Below are 19,800 nucleotides of genomic sequence, written 5' to 3'. Positions count from 1 at the left end.
AAGTCTTTCGGAAATTCTTAGTAGCTTCAACATAATATTTCAAAGCTCTAACTACATCCAAAGAATGCACTGATTTCTCCTTAGAATTCTTAGGATTAGGACATAATGTTGTTGGAATTCACAACCTTAGGTAAAAATTTAAAAGAAGTTCGCAACACCGCCTTATCCTGGTGAAAAATCAGAAAAGGAGACTCACAAGAAAGAGCAGATAATTCAGAAACTCTTCTGACAGAAGAGATGGCCAAAAGGAACAAAACTTTCCAAGAAAGTAATTTAATGTCCAATGAATGCATAGGTTCAAACGGAGGAGCTTGAAGAGCCCTCAGAAGCAAATTCAAACTCCAAGGAGGAGAAATTGACTTAATGACAGGTTTTATACGAACCAAAGCTTGTACAAAACAATGAATATCAGGAAGATTAGCAATCTTTCTGTGAAAAAGAACAGAAAGAGCAGAGATTTGTCCTTTCAAGGAACTTGCAGACAAACCTTTATCCAAACCATCCTGAAGAAACTGTAAAATTCTCGGAATTCTAAAAGAATGCCAGGAAAAATGATGAGAAAGACACCAAGAAATATAAGTCTTCCAGACTCTATAATATATCTCCCTAGATACAGATTTACGAGCCTGTAACATAGTATTAATCACAGAGTCAGAGAAACCTCTTTGACTAAGAATCAATCGTTCAATCTCCATACCTTTAAATTTAAGGATTTGAGATCCTGATGGAAAAAAGGACCTTGCGACAGAAGGTCTGGCCTTAACGGAAGAGTCCACGGTTGGCAAGAGGCCATCCGGACAAGATCCGCATACCAAAACCTGTGAGGCCATGCTGGAGCTACCAGCAGAAAAAACGAGCATTCCTTCAGAATCTTGGAGATTACTCTTGGAAGAAGAACTAGAGGTGGAAAGATATAGGCAGGATGATACTTCCAAGGAAGTGACAATGCATCCACTGCTACCGCTTGAGGATCCCTGGATCTGGACAGATACCTGGGAAGTTTCTTGTTTAGATGAGAGGCCATCAAATCTATTTCTGGAAGTCCCCACATTTGAACAATCTGAAGAAATACCTCTGGGTGAAGAGACCATTCGCCCGGATGTAACGTTTGGCGACTGAGATAATCCGCTTCCCAATTGTCTATACCTGGGATATGAACCGCAGAAACTAGACAGGAGCTGGATTCCGCCCATACTAGAATTCGAGATACTTCTTTCATAGCCAGAGGACTGTGAGTCCCTCCTTGATGATTGATGTATGCCACAGTTGTGACATTGTCTGTCTGAAAACAAATGAACGATTCTCTCTTTAGAAGAGGCCAAGACTGAAGAGCTCTGAAAATTGCACAGAGTTCCAAAATATTGATCGGTAATCTCACCTCCTGAGATTCCCAAACCCCTTGTGCTGTCAGAGACCCCCACACAGCTCCCCAACCTGTAAGACTTGCATCTGTTGAAATTACAGTCCAAGTCGGAAGAGCAAAAGAAGCCCCCTGAACTAAACGATGGTGATCTGTCCACCACGTCAGAGAGTGTCGTACAATCGGTTTTAAAGATATTAATTGAGATATCTTTGTGTAATCCCTGCACCACTGGTTCAGCATACAGAGCTGAAGAGGCCGCATGTGAAAACGAGCAAAGGGGATCGCGTCCGATGCAGCAGTCATAAGACCTAGAATTTCCATGCATAAGGCTACCGAAGGGAATGATTGTGACTGAAGGTTTCGACAAGCTGATATCAATTTTAGACTTCTCTTGTCTGTCAAAGATAGAGTCATGGACACTGAATCTATCTGGAAACCTAAAAAGGTTACCTGTGTCTGAGGAATCAATGAACTTTTTGGTAAATTGATCCTCCAACCATGATGTTGAAGAAACAACACAAGTCGATTCGTATGAGATTCTGCTAAATGTGAAGACTGAGCAAGTACCAAGATATCGTCCAAATAAGGAAATACCACAATACCCTGTTCTCTGATTACAGACAGAAGGGCACCGAGAACCTTCGTAAAAATTCTTGGAGCTGTAGCTAGGCCAAACGGCAGAGCCACAAACTGGTAATGCTTGTCCTGGAAAGAGAATCTCAGAAACAGATAGTGATCTGGATGAATCGGAATATGCAGATATGCATCCTGTAAATCTATTGTAGACATATAATGCTCTTGCTGAACAAAAGGCAGGATAGTCCTTACAGTTACCATTTTGAATGTTGGTATCCTTACATAACGATTCAATATTTTTAGATCCAGAACTGGTCTGAAGGAATTCTCCTTCTTTGGTACAATGAAGAGATTTGAATAAAACCCCAGTCCCTGTTCCAGAACTGGAACTGGCATAATTACTCCAGCCAACTCTAGATCTGAAACACATTTCAGAAATGCTTGAGCCTTCGCTGGGTTTACTGGGACACGGGAAAGAAAAAATCTCTTTGCAGGAGGCCTTATCTTGAAGCCAATTCTGTACCCTTCTGAAACAATGTTCTGAATCCAAAGATTGTGAACGGAATTGATCCAAATTTCTTTGAAAAAAACGTAATCTGCCCCCTACCAGCTGAGCTGGAATGAGGGCCGCACCTTCATGTGGACTTAGGAGCTGGCTTTGATTTTCTAAAAGGCTTGGATTTATTCCAGACTGGAGATGGTTTCCAAACTGATACCGCTCCTGTGGGTGAAGGATCAGGCTTTTGTTCCTTATTGTGACGAAAGGAACAAAAACGATTATTAGACCTAAATTTACCTTTAGATTTTTTATCCTGTGGTAAAAAAGTTCCTTTCCCTCCAGTAACAGTTGAGATAATAGAATCCAACTGAGAACCAAACAATTTATTACCCTGGAAAGAAAGGGAAAGCAGAGTAGACTTAGAAGACATATCAGCATTCCAAGTTTTAAGCCATAAAGCTCTTCTAGCTAAAATAGCTAGAGACATATACCTGACATCAACTCTAATGATATCAAAGATGGCATCACAAATAAAATTATTAGCATGTTGAAGAAGAATAATAATGCTATGAGAATTATGATCTGTTACTTGTTGCGCTAAAGCTTCTAACCAAAAAGTTGAAGCTGCAGCAACATCCGCTAAAGATATAGCAGGTCTAAGAAGATTACCTGAACACAAGTAAGCTTTTCTTAGAAAGGATTCAATTTTCCTATCTAAAGGATCCTTAAAGGAAGTACCATCTGCCGTAGGAATAGTAGTACGCTTAGCAAGAGTAGAGACAGCCCCATCAACCTTAGGGATTTTGTCCCAAAACTCTAATCTGTCAGATGGCACAGGATATAATTGCTTAAAACGTTTAGAAGGAGTAAATGAATTACCCAAATTATTCCATTCCCTGGAAATTACTTCAGAAATAGCACTAGGGACAGGAAAAACTTCTGGAATAACTACAGGAGATTTAAAAACCTTATCTAAACGTTTAGATTTAGTATCAAGAGGACCAGAATCCTCAATTTCTAATGCAATTAGGACTTCTTTAAGTAAAGAACGAATAAATTCCATTTTAAATAAATATGAAGATTTATCAGCATCAACCTCTGAGACAGAATCCTCTGAACCAGAAGAACCATTATCAGAATCAGAATGATGATGTTCATTTAAAAATTCATCTGAAAAATGAGAAGTTTTAAAAGACTTTTTACGTTTACTAGAAGGAGGAATAACAGACATAGCCTTCTTAATGTATTTAGAAACAAAATCTCTTATGTTATCAGGAACACTCTGAGTATTAGATGTTGACGGAACAGCAACAGGTAATATAACAGTACTAAAGGAAATATTATCTGCATTAACAAGTTTGTCATGACAAACAGTACAAACAACAGCTGGAGGAACAGATACCATAAGTTTACAGCAGATACACTTAGCTTTGGTAGCTCCAGCACCAGGCAGCGATTTTCCAGAAGTATCTTCTGACTCAGTTTCAACGTGGGACATCTTGCAATATGTAATAGAAAAAACAACATATAAAGCAAAATTGATCAAATTCCTTAAATGACAGTTTCAGGAATGGGAAAAAATGCCAGTGAACAAGCTTCTAGCAACCAGAAGCAATAAATAATGAGACTTAAATAATGTGGAGACAATAGTGACGCCCATATTTTTTTTAGCGCCAAAAATGACGCCCACATTATTTGGCGCCTAAATGCTTTTGGCGCCAAAAATGATGCCACATCCGGAACGCCAACACTTTTGGCGCAAAAGAACGTCAAAAATGACGCAACTTCCGGCGACACGTATGACGTCGGAAACAGAAAAAAAAATTTGCGCCAAAAAAGTCAGCGCCAAGAATGACGCAATAAAATGAAGCATTTTCAGCCCCCGCGAGCCTAACAGCCCACAGGGAAAAGTCAAATTTTAAGGTAAGAAAAAAATTGATTTATTCATATGCATTATCCCAAATATGAAACTGACTGTCTGAAATAAGGAATGTTGAACATCCTGAGTCAAGGCAAATAAATGTTTGAATACATATATTTAGAACTTTATAAAAAAGTGCCCAACCATAGCTTAGAGTGTCATAGAAAATAAGACTTACTTACCCCAGGACACTCATCTACATGTTGTAGAAAGCCAAACCAGTACTGAAACGAAAATCAGCAGAGGTAATGGTATATAAATAAGAGTATATCGTCGATCTGAAAAGGGAGGTAAGAGATGAATCTCTACGACCGATAACAGAGAACCTATGAAATAGACCCCGTAGAAGGAGATCATTGAATTCAAATAGGCAATACTCTCCTCACATCCCTCTGAAATTCACTGCACGCTGAGAGGAAAACCGGGCTCCAACCTGCTGCGGAGCGCATATCAACGTAGAATCTAGCACAAACTTACTTCACCACCTCCATAGGAGGCAAAGTTTGTAAAAACTGATTTGTGGGTGTGGTGAGGGGTGTATTTATAGGCATTTTGAGGTTTGGGAAACTTTGCCCCTCCTGGTAGGAATGTATATCCCATACGTCACTAGCTCATGGACTCTTGCTAATTACATGAAAGAAATTGGGTTTAATGTCCCTTTAAGGCTATGTTGCGCTTCAAAATCAAAATAAACAAAAGAAACTTAACATTTTCTCATGTTTAAATAGTGGTCATTCATATGTAGGATAGAAATGTTAGAATTTTGTGTCCCTTTAAAGGGACTGTCTAGTCCAAAACAAATTTTCATTACTCAGATAGGGCATGTAATTTTAAATGATTTTCCATTTTACTTCTATCACCAATTTTGATTTGTTCTCTTGGTATTCGTAGTTTAAAGCTAAATCTAGGAGGTTCATATGCTAATTTCTAAGCCCTTGAAGGACGCCTCTTAGCTCAGGGCATTATGACAGTTTTTCACCACTAGAGGGTGTTAGTTCATGTGTTTCATATAGATAACACTGTGCCAGTGGCGGCTCGTGGGTTATTCAAATGGAGGTTCACGGACCAGTTATGTAAAATAGTTATATATATATATATATATATATATATATATATATATATATATATATATATATATATATATATACACACAAGTTAAAATACCATAAAACCTGGCTGAAAACTAAAATAACCTTTGAAGTATAGATAATAGATTTTGTAAGATCTATACAGGTTTTCAGTATTTTAAAACTAAAACATTGTTTGCAACATAAAGACAGCTTTGTTATATCACTAACTATAAAAAAAGCCTTTTCAAATCTTTTTGACCACCCCTGGTCAAAAAAATGTCAAACTGTTATGTAATTTACCATAAATAGTACTTGTTAGCTATTTATGGCTATAGTGCCACAATCTCTGTAAAGTAGCGAGCTCTAGATTACAGCAGCATCCAGGACATAAAGCAATGGAAGGCTCACCATCTAAAATAGTAAGCGGCTAGTAGACTAATCCCAGCTAAATAATCCAACCAGCACATGCAAAAAGGTTCAGGAGTAGCTCTGTCTATTACAAGTTGAAGTCATCTGCAGCATCACATTTGCACATTAATAGAAAACAAGGATAGCAAAACAGAAAATAACCAATTTTCTTACCACTAAACTTTAAGTAAGATTTCTAGGTGCAAAAGCTTTAGAATGGTGTACAATAGTTTACAATTATTAATGCAACATTGGAATATACCACCAGGACATGTTCAGTTCTATGTAATCCTGTCATCATCATATGCATTTGCTAGCTCATGATCCCTTTGCCACAGTAAGGGCATCTAAGCAGGAAAACCCTTGACGAACAATAGGGGATAATATAAAGAACAATCCAATACAATGCACTATTAAATGGCGCACTTAGGGCTAGATTACAAGTGAGGCACAAACAATTTTGTCATCGTGATCGTTTGCGCTCCCTTTACATTGCGCTGGTATTACAAGTTGAGTAAAATCGCAATTGCATTTACACTTCAATCTTTACCGCAATGACTATCTCAGAGCTGTGGTTAACTGTTTTCCAAACAAAAAAGTTTTCCAAAAAATATTGTACACCAAAGTTATAAGGGCTCAAAGATATGAGATTTCGGGTGTTAGAAAAAAAAAGCCACAAAAGGACTTAAAGGACTTTAAGAAAACCACGATAAGCAGCATATTCCAAAATTAGATGGACAAAACACAAGGAGGTCTTGTGTTTTGTCCTTCTAATTTTGGAATGTGTTATTTTAACTGGTTTCAATAAATATGTGGATTTTAACTTTCCCCTGAGTGCTGCTTATCGTGGTTTTCTTGGATACTATGTTACGGTGTGCTCAGCCGTCAGCGTGCACCACGTCAGGAAATCCAGTTACGCCCCAAACAATTGCAACATTGACAGTCTGACTGTTGAAGGAGAGTAGCCACATCAAGCCTCGAGCAGCGTAAAGGATTGGTTTTTACAAATTACAAAACGACTTTAACACTAAGATACATATATAAACATTGCTAAAGATGTATTTGTATGTGTATATATATATATATATATATACAGTATATGTCTACATATATATTAATGTATTTATATGTGTATATATGGATTTACAGACATATATCCACATATAAACACATAAATATATATGTACACACATATAGTCATATATACTGTATAAGCACATTAGAGCCCTTTACCATTAAGTAGATGAAAAAATTATAAAACATATTTAGGCAATATTCATATTTAATAAAGTTTTTAAGTATGTATTTGCGGTATATAATTTCTATTTGCTAATGCGAATATGCCATACTGTTTTCACAATGAGTGTTATTTTCTTTCCCAACAATTTCTTAAACTCTATTGACTTCTATGGGGAATGCGAAAATGCGATCACATTAGTTTTTTCCCCATTTTTGTCTCCATTGATTTCTATAGAGAAATACATGCACAAGCACCCAATAACTTAAGTTAGGATTTTTGTGCTCGTCGGGTTAAAGCTTACGAAAAATAAGTTTATTTTGAACTTGTAATACAAATGGAACCCGACTAGCGCAAAAAGATTAACTCTAGTGATGTTTTTCGCAATTGCGAAAACGCGTTTTACCACAACACTTGTATTCTAGCCCTTAATTTCTTAATATTCTAGCCCTTAATTTCTTAATAAAGTAAATCAAATCAACATATTTATTAAAGTAGTTACTCACCAGAATTACTTGCATCATTCAAAGCCTCATTGAAATCAGCACTTTGAGTAGACCCAATCGTACCCTTTAAATTGTCCACATCATCCTTAATAGGCTTTAATTCATTCTGGACATTATCGGTAATTGTGTTGGCGTTATTAACCATGTCCTTAGCATTTTTGATCATGGAGTCTATATCATCTAAAAAAAGACACGATTGTTAATCTATTATAATTCTATATTAATTCTGATAATATGATAAGTTTAACAAGTAAGGCTAATGAAAGCAAAAGCACCATACCTCTTTTAATATCATTTATACTATTTTGTAGAGCTTTGAGATCCCCAGATAATCCATTCTTCTTTTCTTTGGCTTCAACAAGCCTATCCTTGATATCCTCAATTTCTGGATTTAAATCTATAATTTAATTAAAAGAAAACAAAAAAACACATATTTTATAACTTCAATTTGCAAATTTAAATTTAGACTTTAATTAAAAGAAAAAAGCAGGGGAGATAAAATGTAAACAGCTTATGAGAGGCTTCTCTGTGTTATGCATTTCAGAGGTCACAACAATGCCATCTGCTTGTGAACTGTTAGTGGGTATCTGACCATAATGCTGAATCTGTAAGATTACTAGTACTAACCTTGTGACAGGAATGTTGAGACCTTAAACATACACCATTGAGGTAAAGGGACATAAAAGTGTCATGGTTCACATAGCGTGTGCAATTTTAATAGACTCTCAATTTACTTCTGTTATCAAATGTACTATGTTCTTTTGGTATCCCTAGTTGAAAAGCATATCTAGATTGACTCAGGAGCAGCAATGCACTACTGGGTGATGGCAAGTGATTGGTGGCTATGCACATATACGTCACCAGATGGGTTTAGATAGTCCAAATAGTGCATTGCTGCACTGAAGCAGACGTTTAACTATTACCTAGATTATGAGTTTTTTGCTAAACAGGGTGCTCAACTAACGCCAAAAAAGTTGTGTTATTTCACTCTCCATAGCGCTGCCATTACGAGTTACTGAAAAGCCTCCTTCTGCATGTGATATGGTGGTGTTAAGCTCCATACCAAACAAAATCCAAGGGCTGCTTTGACGTGCTCGTTCACGCTTTCCCCCATAGACATCAATGGGGAAAGAGTGTTAGAAAAAACCTAACACCTGAAGTGCGGAATGAAAAATCTCCGTAACGCAACCCCATTGATGTCTATGGGGGAAAAAAAGTTATGTTTAAACCTAACACCCTAACATAAAACCCAAGTCTAAACACCCCTAATCTGCCGCCCCCGACATCGCCAACACTAATAAAAGTTATTAACCCCTATTCTGCTGCTCCCCGACATAGCAGACACTATAATAAAGTTATTAACCCCTATTCCGCAGCTCCCCATCGCCAACACTATAATAAAGCTATTAACCCCTAAACCTCCAGTCGCCACATCGCCTCTACTAAATAAACCTATTAACCCCTAAACCGCCAGCCCCCCACATCGCAAAACACTAAATTAAACTATTAACCACTAAACCTAACACCCCACTAACAAAATTAAAATTACAATATAACTATCTTAAAATAAATAAAAACTTACCTGTGAAATAAAAATAAACCTAACATTAAACTATACATTAAACTAACATTACCATTCTAATAAAATAAAAAAATACTACCAATTAAAAAATGTAAATTACAAATTTAAGAAAACCTAACACTACGAAAAAAAAATAATAATCTAAAATGACAAAAAATAATAAATACTAAATTACGAAAAATAAAAAACACTAAGCTTACAAAAAATAATAAATGAAATCATCAAAAATAAAAACAATTACACCTAATCTAATAGCCCTATAAATATAAAAAGCCCCCGCCCCAAATAAAAACACCCCCTAGCCTACAATAAACTACCAATACCCCTAAAAGGGCCTTTTGTAGGGCATTGCCCTAGCTGTAAAAAAATACAAAGTCCCCCCAACAGTAAACCCCACCACCCAACCAACCCTACAAAATAAAAAACCTAACTCTAAAAAAACCTAAGCTACCCATTGCCTCTAAAGGGCCATTTGTATGGGCATTGCCCTTAAAAGGGCATTCAGCTATTTTACAAAAGCCCAAAGCCCTAATTTAAAAAAAAAACCACCCACATTTTTAAAAAAAAAACCTAACACTAACCCCAGAATATCTACTCACAGTTCCTGAAGTCTGGACATCCATCTCCATCCAGGCGGCGAGAAGTCTTCATCCAGGCGGCGATATCTTCATCCATCCCGGGGGCGTCTTCTATCTTCATCCCGGCGGCGTGGAGTGAAGCCATCCTGGAAGCTAATCCCATCTTGTGTGGAGCGTCCTCTTCATACAGTCACCGCCATACACTGAAGTTGAATGCAAGGTAGCCGTTTCAAAATGACGTACCTTGCATTCCTATTGGCTGATTTGATTCTTCAAATCTAAATCAGCCAATAAGATGAGAGCTTCTGAAATCCTATTGGCTGTTCAAAACAGCCAATAGGATGAGAGCTACTAAGGGCAGTGAAAAAGAGCTCAACCCATACAAATGCCCCTTTAGGGGCAATGGGTAGCTTAGTTTTTTTAGAGTTAGGTTTTTTATTTTGGGGGTTGGTTGGGTGGTGGTTTTACTCTTGGGGGGACTTTTACAGATAAAAGAGCTGTTTAACTTAGGTCAATGCCCTACAAAAGGCCTTTTTAAGGTCTATTGGTAGTTTATTGTAGGCTAGGGGGTGTTTTTATTTTGGGGGGGCTATTTTATTTTTATAGGGCTATTTGATTAGGTGTAATTGTTTTTATTTTTGATCATTTCGTTTATTATTTTTTGTAAGCTTAGTGTTTTTTATTTAGTAATTTAGCGTTTATTTTTTTGTAATTTTAGATTTTTTTTATTTTTTTCATAGTGTTAGGTTTTTTAAATTTGTAATTTAGATTTTTTAATTGGTAGCAATTATTTTATTTTATTAGAATAGTAATGTTAGTTTAATTTATAGTTTAATGTTAGGTTTCTTTTTATTCCACAGGTAAGTTTTTATTTATTTAAATATAGTTATATTGTAATTTTTAATTTAAAGTTTATTTAGTGGCGGCAATGTGGGAGGCCGGAGGTTTAGGGATTAATAGCTTTATTATAGTGTCGGCGATATCGGGGGGGGGGGGGGGCGGATTAGGGGTTATTAGGTTTATTTAATAGTTGTGATGTGCTTTAGCTACAGATTAGGGGTTAATAAGTTTTAAATAGTGTTTGTGATGCAGGAGGGTGGCGGTTTAAGGGTTAATAGGTAGTTTATGGGTGTTAGTGTACTTTGTAACAGTTTAGTTATAAGTTTTGTGAAACATCTTTGTTTCGCAAAATCCATAACTACTGCTCTCAGATGGCGGTATGGATCGTGTCGGTATAGGCTGTAACACAAGCTTTTTAGCCTGAACGCATAACCTGTTATACCGGCACTATGAAAATCCCACACAAAAACGTAATTTTTTTGAGTGCGGAATGGACGTTGCGTTACAGGCTAAAATGCTTGCGGTATAGCTATACCGACACGACTCGTAATATGCATTTCTGGCGGTGGAATGGCCATTTTTTCAGCGTTAAAAGCTGTAGCGCAACATATACACTGGTTAAATACATACAGTAATTATATGCAGGTAACAGTGCAATAATAAAACATTCTAACATGTTAGAGCTGTTTATTTTTGCACTTGTATGTCCCTTTAACAAGGGGTAAATAATAGCTATCAGAGTGTCCTTCCAGATGTGAACCATGATACTTCTCTGAGATACTCAAATCTAGCTTTTTTCCTTGATCTGTTTAAGTTTATCAAGAATGCAAAAAGGGAAATGCAATGTGGCCTTGTTTATATTGAAGCTGGTAAAATAGAGCAGTAAAGCATTATTATATTTGTCTGGTGTAAAGCGATGTCATCTTCTGTTTTGCTGTACGTATACATGTTGGCTCATTCCATTTTCTTTACCCCTCATTTATTTTTGACATTCTTTAACTTTGTAGTTTTTAGAAGCAACCCTGATCCTAATCCCATGGTTAACAGGACTTGCTTTGTGCACTAAACCTTCACCTGTGACTGACACACCTGCAATATACATGCTAATAAATGTAACAATATTTAATAAAGTATTTCATTTTCATCTATTTTAGACAACTATGTTTATTTAATGTATATTGTTTTTCATGGTAATGAAATATTTTATTATTCCTGCTATTAAAAAGTTAATAAATCATTGATAAACTTAAAATCACAATATCACGGGGTTATAAATATTTCAAATTACATTGTTATAGGTATAGTTTTTTATATTAAATACAATCTCATTCATTTGTTTTATATATAAAAAAATCTTAAATATTCAGAATATTTTATTTAATATGCATGTATATACATGAGTTATACATTAAAAAAAAATGTTTTACTAGTTGTAAAGGGCATTATTTCCTTTTAAACCTATTAGTGACTATTTTGTAGTATTCTGCAAACTGAGACTCTTTTACAGCTTCCTTGTGAACTGAGTGAAAAGTAGCAATGAAAGATTAAAGGGACATTCCAGCGAAAATTGGAATCAACATGGATGCATTTAATTTTTGAATAGAATAATTTGTGTAATATACATGTATTAGCAAAAATGCTTCTATTAAAAGCTATAGCTGTTTTAAACATGTTTTTAAGTATGCACCGTGCACCAGCATTTTATACACGTCATTTGCTTGGAGAGCCTAAGGAGCTTGTACCATCTGGTAATGACTCAATTTGTTTACTGCTGACACGATACAAGCCTCACTGGCACTCTGAACAGCTGTGGTATTTAAAATGCTGGTGCACTGAGAATATCTAGCTATGCTTCACATGCACGTGCACAGAAAAATGTTAACACTAAAACAGTGATAATGACACTTTACTGACTGTTACAGATGAGAAACAGGACTTGGGAATTATTATTTCAGATGATTTAAAACTTAGTAAACAATGTAGTAATGCAGCGAGTAAGGCCAGCAGAATGCTTGGATGTATTGGTAGAGGTATTTGCAGCAGAAATAGTAAGGTTCTTATGCCACTTTATAGATCATTAGTTAGGCCTCATCTTGAGTATTGTGTGCAGTACTGGAGGCCATATCTTCAGAAGGATATTAACAAACTTGAATCTGTGCAAAGGAGGGCTACAAAAATGGTACATGGTCTAAAAACCTTACCGGGATAGGCTCAATGACCTAAATATGTATAGCTTAGAGGAGAGAAGGGAAAGAGGTGATATGATAGCAACTTTCAAGTACGTTAAAGGGCTTAGATAAACTGAGGCTGTGGGTATTTTACATAAAATGGAAAATTCAAGAACAAGGGGTCATGATCTCAAGCTAAAGGGCAGTAGATTCAGGAGTAATTTGAGGAAGCACTTCTTTACAGAAAGAGTGATTGATTTATGGAATAAACTTCCTCAAGAAGTAGTAGCAACAAACACTGTGGGGGACTTTAAAAATGCATGGGACAAGCATAAGGCTATCCTACAAACTAGATAAGTTTATACTGTTAGGTAAGGTCGGGCAGACTTGCTGGGCCTATGGCTCTTATCTGCCGTCAATATCTATGTTTCTATGATAACTTTTACTAGAAGCATTTCTGCAAATACATGTACTGTATATTACAAATATGTCTCTAAAGAAAGATATAATTCATCTATGTGCATTTAAATTTTGATCGGAATGTCCCTTTATTGTTTCCCTCAAACTTAAATAGGAACAGAAAACAACCTTCAGCTTTCATATTGAGGTTACTGCAAATAGTATTCTGACTGCGATATAAATAGCAGAAGATTTTAATGGCTTGCTTTGTTTGTTACTAATCCTGCCTCCTCGTACACAGTTTTGCTCAGAGGCCGTCTTTATAGAGCAGTGCAGTTGCTTATATAACTACAGCCGGATTGAAGGGGCAGGGATAGGATTAAACATGAGTTACCGCTGCATTTTTTAAAATAAAAATAAAACTTTTCTTTGTTTCCTGAAACTGTGTTGTTCCATTCTTTTTAATGGATCTCTTCAATTTCTTTTAAAGGGTGATGTCAAAAGCAAAAAGCATTTTCAGAAAGAAAAAAATGTTTCTCTGCAACTGAATGGCTATTAGGAAGTTCTATGGATATGGTAAAACGTGCATTAGTTTTAAAGTACATATTTTATAAACAGAATGTAACTAGTGGAATCAAGCTTAAAGACTGACAATTATTCTAAAAGCAATTTGCTTAACAATAAAAGTACCTTGTAGTGATTTTTGGGTTTTCTTGGCCTGCTCAAGAAGTGATTCTGACTCCGTCCTAGATGATTTGGCTTTTCCAGGTAAGTCTTCACTTTGCACTTTCTACGAGATCAATCAATCAATAATCCAACAATTATGGTTTGTTATGTATTTATTAAGCAATGGTGCATTTATATAGGAGATCACCATTTCTGCTTGCTCAATGGGACAAAGGGGGCAAAATAAAACTATTACGCTTATGCATTATTTTAAATCCAGGATGCTTACAAATCTGTGTATATCCATATATTATCTACCACTTGCAGATTAGTGTGCAGTTGATGCATAGCTAGCAGCTGATGTTGACACCCACATTCTCACCTAGGGGATTAGCAGTGACTAGAGACATTGGGAGTAAGCATACACACAGGGCCTGTTTTATCCATCTGCTCTTAACGGACTCTTAGCTATTTCTGTTTTAAGGGGTATTCAGGGTATTTTATTGAACAAGGAAATATTCCATGATCACTTGTATTCTAACAAAGAGCATGCCATACGCTATAAATATATTTTGGCATTAAATAAGACTTTCAGCCACTTTCTGGTCTAATACATATGGTCTACCTCACATGTGTGCACCCTAGTCAAAAAGGATGACCTTTCTGGAGTCATTTTTGAAGTCATCAAATGACTATAAGACATCAAATGACTATAGGACATCAAATGACTATAGGACATCAAATGACTATAGGACATGAAACCCAAAATATTTATTTCATGATTCAGATAGAGAATACAATTTAAACAACATTTATTCTGTTATCTAATTTGCTTCATTCTTTAGGTATCATTTGTTAAAAAAATAGCAATACACATGGGTGAGCCAATCACACCAGGCATCTATGTGCAACCACCATTCAGCAGCTACTGAGCCTATTTAGATATGTTTTCAACAAAAGATATCATGAGAATGAAGCAAATGGGATAATATAAGTAAATTGAAAAGCTGTTTAAAATTGCATGTTCTTTCTTAAAATTTATTTCATGATTCAGATAAAACATACACTTTTAAACAACTTTCCAATTGACTTCTATTATTTAATTTGCTTCCTTCTCTTGTTATCTTTTGCTGTAAGGTTTATCTAGGATAGCTCAGGAGCAGCAAAGAAACTAGGTTCTAGCTGCTGATTGGTGGCTGCATATATATATATACCGATTATCATTGGCTCACCCGTGTGTTCTGTCAGAAACCAGTAGTGCATTACTTCTCATTTAACAAATGATACCAAGAGAACAAAGAAAAATTGATAATAGGAGTACATTGCTGGTCTTAAAATTGCATGCTCTATCTGAATCATGAAAGAAAACATTTGAGTTTCATACTCCTTTAATCATGAAAGAAAAAATGTGTGTCTGCTAAGGAGATATCTAGCTGAGAAAAACCTATTGCATAATCTTAGAAAATTAGAGAGTGAAGAGAAGCAAAGTTGTAGTTGTAAGATGTTAAAGCATAACACTAGGATGAGGAGTAACAGTTCACACCTACATTAAAAGCAGAGTCAGCAGCCTCCTTTGCTTTCTTTGCAGCTTCATCTGCAGCATTCACAGCGTTTATGATGTTTTCATAAGCATTAGCAGCACCCACCGCACTCTGCACCAGTTCGTCACTGCTGGCATTTCTTTTGATTCTGTGTATGTAAAAAATAGTTATACCACACTAGAATAACAATTCAAGAGAGCTTGATGCATGTTTAAAACATTGCAATTACTCACAACTAAGAAGAATTTATAGAGCATCCTTCCTTTCAAACTTAAATGCAGAAAGGCATAAATAAATGTTTCAACATGCCTTCTTAAAGGGACAGTCTACTCCAAAATAGTTATTGCTTAAAAAGATAGATAATCCCTTTATTACCAATTCCCCAGTTTTGCATAACCATCACAATTATATTATTATACTTTTTATTTCTGTGATTATCTTGTATCTAAGCCTCTGCAGAATGCCCCCTTATCTAAGGGCTATTTAGAGACTTGCATTTTAGCCAATTAGTGTTGACTCATGAATAACTCCATGGGAGTGAGCACACAGTTTATCTAATATGGCACACAAGAGCTAGCAGTGTCTTGCTGTGAAAAGCTATAAAAATGCACTGAGATAAGAGGCGGCCTTAGAAACAGGCAGAAATATTGAGTTTTAAAGGTTTTAAAGTATATTAATATAACAATGTTGGCTGCGCAGAGCTGGGGAATGGGTAGTAAAAGATTTATATATCTTTTTAAAAATGAAAAAATATTGTAATAGGCTGTTCTTTTAAGGAAGAAAGGGGAGAATGATCTCCTTTAGGGAAAATAGTGATAGAGGCACTGATTCTCTAAAGCTTTCTGTTCTGGCGAGGTCCCTCAAATAACTTTAGAAATGCAAATTTTAGCTCGAAAGCTGTTTATCTTGCTATGTAGGGTTATGAGTGTGAAGGAGAGACACATCATAATATTATGCTACAAAAAAAAAAAGATAAAGATTTTGCGTAATTTCTCCCCATGCCTGCTAGTTTTATGCTGGTGCGCTATTTTGCTTGAGCGTAAACAAAGCTGGAAGTTCAAAGCAAAAGCCGATACACGCTAATTCCAGGACTTTGGATATTGTACTAACTTCTCCCCATAGAATTTAATGGAGGGCGCTACTGGGGAAAAAAAATAACACTTATCGCTCACGTACTAAACTGACACAGATTTAGGCCAAGTACGCTCAACCTGATGTGAGTTATTTATATTTTACATTGCACAGCTCTTCATATAGAAGAAAATGTTCTTTTCATTTTAAAATATATATATTTCTTTATATATAAAATTATATAAAACTTTACCTTTATGAATATATACAGGTATAGGTATATACAGTATATAGGAATATATATTTAAAAATACAAATAAAAAAAAATTCTATGTGAAGAACATTGGAATGTAAAATATTTACAGTAAATACACAGTAAAACACACATTAAATATTAAAATTGAATATTTTTTTTTTTTTTAAATGTTTTAAATGATTTGAGTGGAAAGGGCTCCAAAGTATATACCGTATATACATATATAAATGTGTATATATTTGTTTATATATGTTTATATATTAAGAGTTGAAAGTTAATCTGATCGCTTGAGCGCAATCGTGATTTACGCTAGAATGATAAGTGCGACTTCAGAGCTCTGGTTAACTGTTTCGCAAAACTAAAAAGTTGCACAAAACACACCAAAAATACTTTACAAAGTATAGTAACACTCATAATATTGCACACAAAAGTTATGAGGCTCAAAGATATGAGGTCTCAGGTGTTAGAAGAAAAATAAAGTGCTTTAACATAAAAATTCATACAAACACATGTCTAAAGATGTATATGTGTGTATATATATATATATATATATATATATATATATATGTAGTTACAGATATATAAACATATAAAAATATATGTATACATATATAGACATATATATAAGTGCATTGGATCCCTTAGAAGTTAAAGGGACAGTCTACTTTAAATTCTTTATTGTTTAAAACGATAGATAATCCCTTTATTACTCATTCCCCAGTTTTTCATAACCAACACTGTTATATTAATAACTAATAATAATAATAACTAGTATTTATATAGCGCCTTTCTCCCAGTGGGACTCAAAGTGCTTTTTCAGCGCTCGCTCTCGGAATTAACCAAATCGGCAGCTGAATAGTAATAGTTGTTATTGTTACCCAATTTAATGGTACTCATTTTATCGACCTTGGAAGGATGAAGGGCTGAGTCGGCCCTGCCGGGATTTGAACCTGTGACCTTGGATCTTTTAAACAGGTTTTTTTGTAGTCAGGGCATTTACCAATCAGTGCAGACTCCTAAATAACTCCAAGGGAGTGAGCATAATGTTATCTATATGACACACATGAACTAGCACAATCTAACTGTGAAAAACGTTCAAAATGCAAAATGAGATAAGAGGCGGTTTTCAACGGTTTAGAAATCAGTTTGAGCCTACCTAAGTTTAGCTTTTCAAAAATACCACCAAGGGAACATAGCAAATTTGATAATAAAAGTAAATTGGAAAGTTGTTTAAAATTGCATGTCCTATCTGAAAAATTAAACTTTAATTTTGACTTTACTGTCCCTTTAAGTAGATGAAAACATGTAAAACCATATTTATGCAACATAAAATTTTAATAAAGTGTTATAGTGTGTAATTACTGTAAATATTTCCCATTCCAATGTTCTGCACATAGCAGAATATGTTCTATGTGATTCTAAATAGATATTCTTTTATACATACATCTCTCTCTGTATATATATATATATATATATATATATATATATATATATATATATATATATATATATATATATATATATATATAAACATAAACATGTATTTAAGTATAAAAAGAACATATTCTTTTTTTCAGAACATATAAATGTGAAATACTTATATTTTCATGTCAGGTTAGCGCAAATAAGTATATGCGATCGGGTTTGTGATACAGTGGGATTTTCTCCCCACTTTTTTTTCTCCATTGACTTGTATGGTGGAATTCGTGAACGCACACGATATTCTAACTTCGGCTTTTTGCGTTTGTTGGGTTTGCACGAGAGTGAAAACAGTTTACTTTCAACTTATAATATTAGCGAAACCTGACGGACGCAAAAAGCTTACTTCTAGCGCATTAAAAATGAATGGCAATATTTAATCACATTAGATATAAAACTAAGGAGGTTACTCACTCAGTCAGCTGATTTGCTAGTCTCTGCAGATTTGCTGCATGTTCTTCAGCCATAATGACCAGCGGTTCTTTACTGGCAGCCTTAGAGAGTTGACTTACTTTCTCATTCAGCTCCTGCTTTGCTCCATCCAGCTGTGCAGCCAACTTTTCATATTCCTTTTTAAAGAATTGAAAAAAATATTTGTAATTTTCTAGTGGCAGTTCTAAAATCATAGAAAAGTGATTCATATGCAGAATATAACGTCCATTAGTAAATTCACATATAGATAAGCAATTTATCTCATCTGCATTGCATAATTACCGTGATATATATATATATATTTATGTATATATATATAATGTTTATTTGTACCTTTAAGTTTACCCACATGAGATTTACCTTATAAAAATTATTAGTCCGCAAATGTTAAATACCAATAAAACTTTGCTACAGCAAAATCTTTAATTTCATACAATATTATAAAATATAAAAAGTTAAAATACACATTTAAGGGGCTTTATTCTTAAAGGGGCAGTAAACCTAGCAAATAATGTTATAGAATTCTGCACATAGTGCAGAATTATATAACATTAGCTTAGCGCCAGCTTTCTAAAGCAGAGGGTTAGAGAGATATTTTACTACGAAAACAGAACACCGCTCCTGGCTCTACTGAGCAGGTCTGTTTTTTTCTCCTAAGCGCATCGCAGCACGCTGTCTAATCACAGCCGGCCCGATCGCGCTATTAAATTCAACGTAGCTCACTCCCGCTACCAGACCAGAGCAGGAGCGTGCTACATTGAGTTTAATAGCGCGATCGGGAGCGCTGTGATTAGACAGCGTGCCCGCGATGCGCTTTGGAGAAATAAACAGACCCGCTCAGTAAAGCCAGGAGTGGCCTTCTGTTTTCATTGTAAAATATCTCTCTAACCCTTTGCTTTAGAAAGCTGGCGCTAAGCTAATGTTATATAATTCTGTACTATGTGCAGAATTATATAGCATTATTTGCAAGGTTTACTGTCCCTTTAAAAAGTGTATTTGTTCCATCGAAAAGAGATTATTTTTAACATTTATTACAGGACTTTTATCTCTAAATGAAAGTTGCTGTGTCAAAAAACAGCATTTTAATATTGGAGTTGTTAGCCAGTGTATGATAGATATATACTTATTGCATTTCTTGTTAGTTTCTCTTTGGATATACACAGCTTTGACTTAAAGGGACAGTGTATTATTCCAATTATCCATTTTAC

At 35.2% G+C, this 19,800-nt stretch overlaps 1 protein-coding gene across 1 annotated transcript in view; it reads right to left on the bottom strand.

Annotated features, from left to right (window-relative positions):
• Positions 1-19,800, bottom strand: part of LAMA3 (laminin subunit alpha 3) — a 573,745-nt gene that overhangs the window by 63,581 nt on the left and 490,364 nt on the right. Inside the window, exons 53-57 of the mRNA XM_053714980.1 lie at positions 18,575-18,729; positions 15,361-15,502; positions 13,838-13,937; positions 7,861-7,977; positions 7,581-7,760 (exon numbers count right to left, since the gene is read on the bottom strand). Coding sequence (XP_053570955.1) covers positions 7,581-7,760; positions 7,861-7,977; positions 13,838-13,937; positions 15,361-15,502; positions 18,575-18,729 — 694 coding nt within the window. The remainder of the gene's footprint in view (positions 1-7,580; positions 7,761-7,860; positions 7,978-13,837; positions 13,938-15,360; positions 15,503-18,574; positions 18,730-19,800) is intronic.

The sequence above is a fragment of the Bombina bombina genome, chromosome 5, assembly GCF_027579735.1.
Source record: "Bombina bombina isolate aBomBom1 chromosome 5, aBomBom1.pri, whole genome shotgun sequence".
In the NCBI taxonomy this organism is placed as follows: domain Eukaryota; kingdom Metazoa; phylum Chordata; class Amphibia; order Anura; family Bombinatoridae; genus Bombina; species Bombina bombina.
This window is presented reverse-complemented; position numbering and strand designations above follow the sequence as displayed.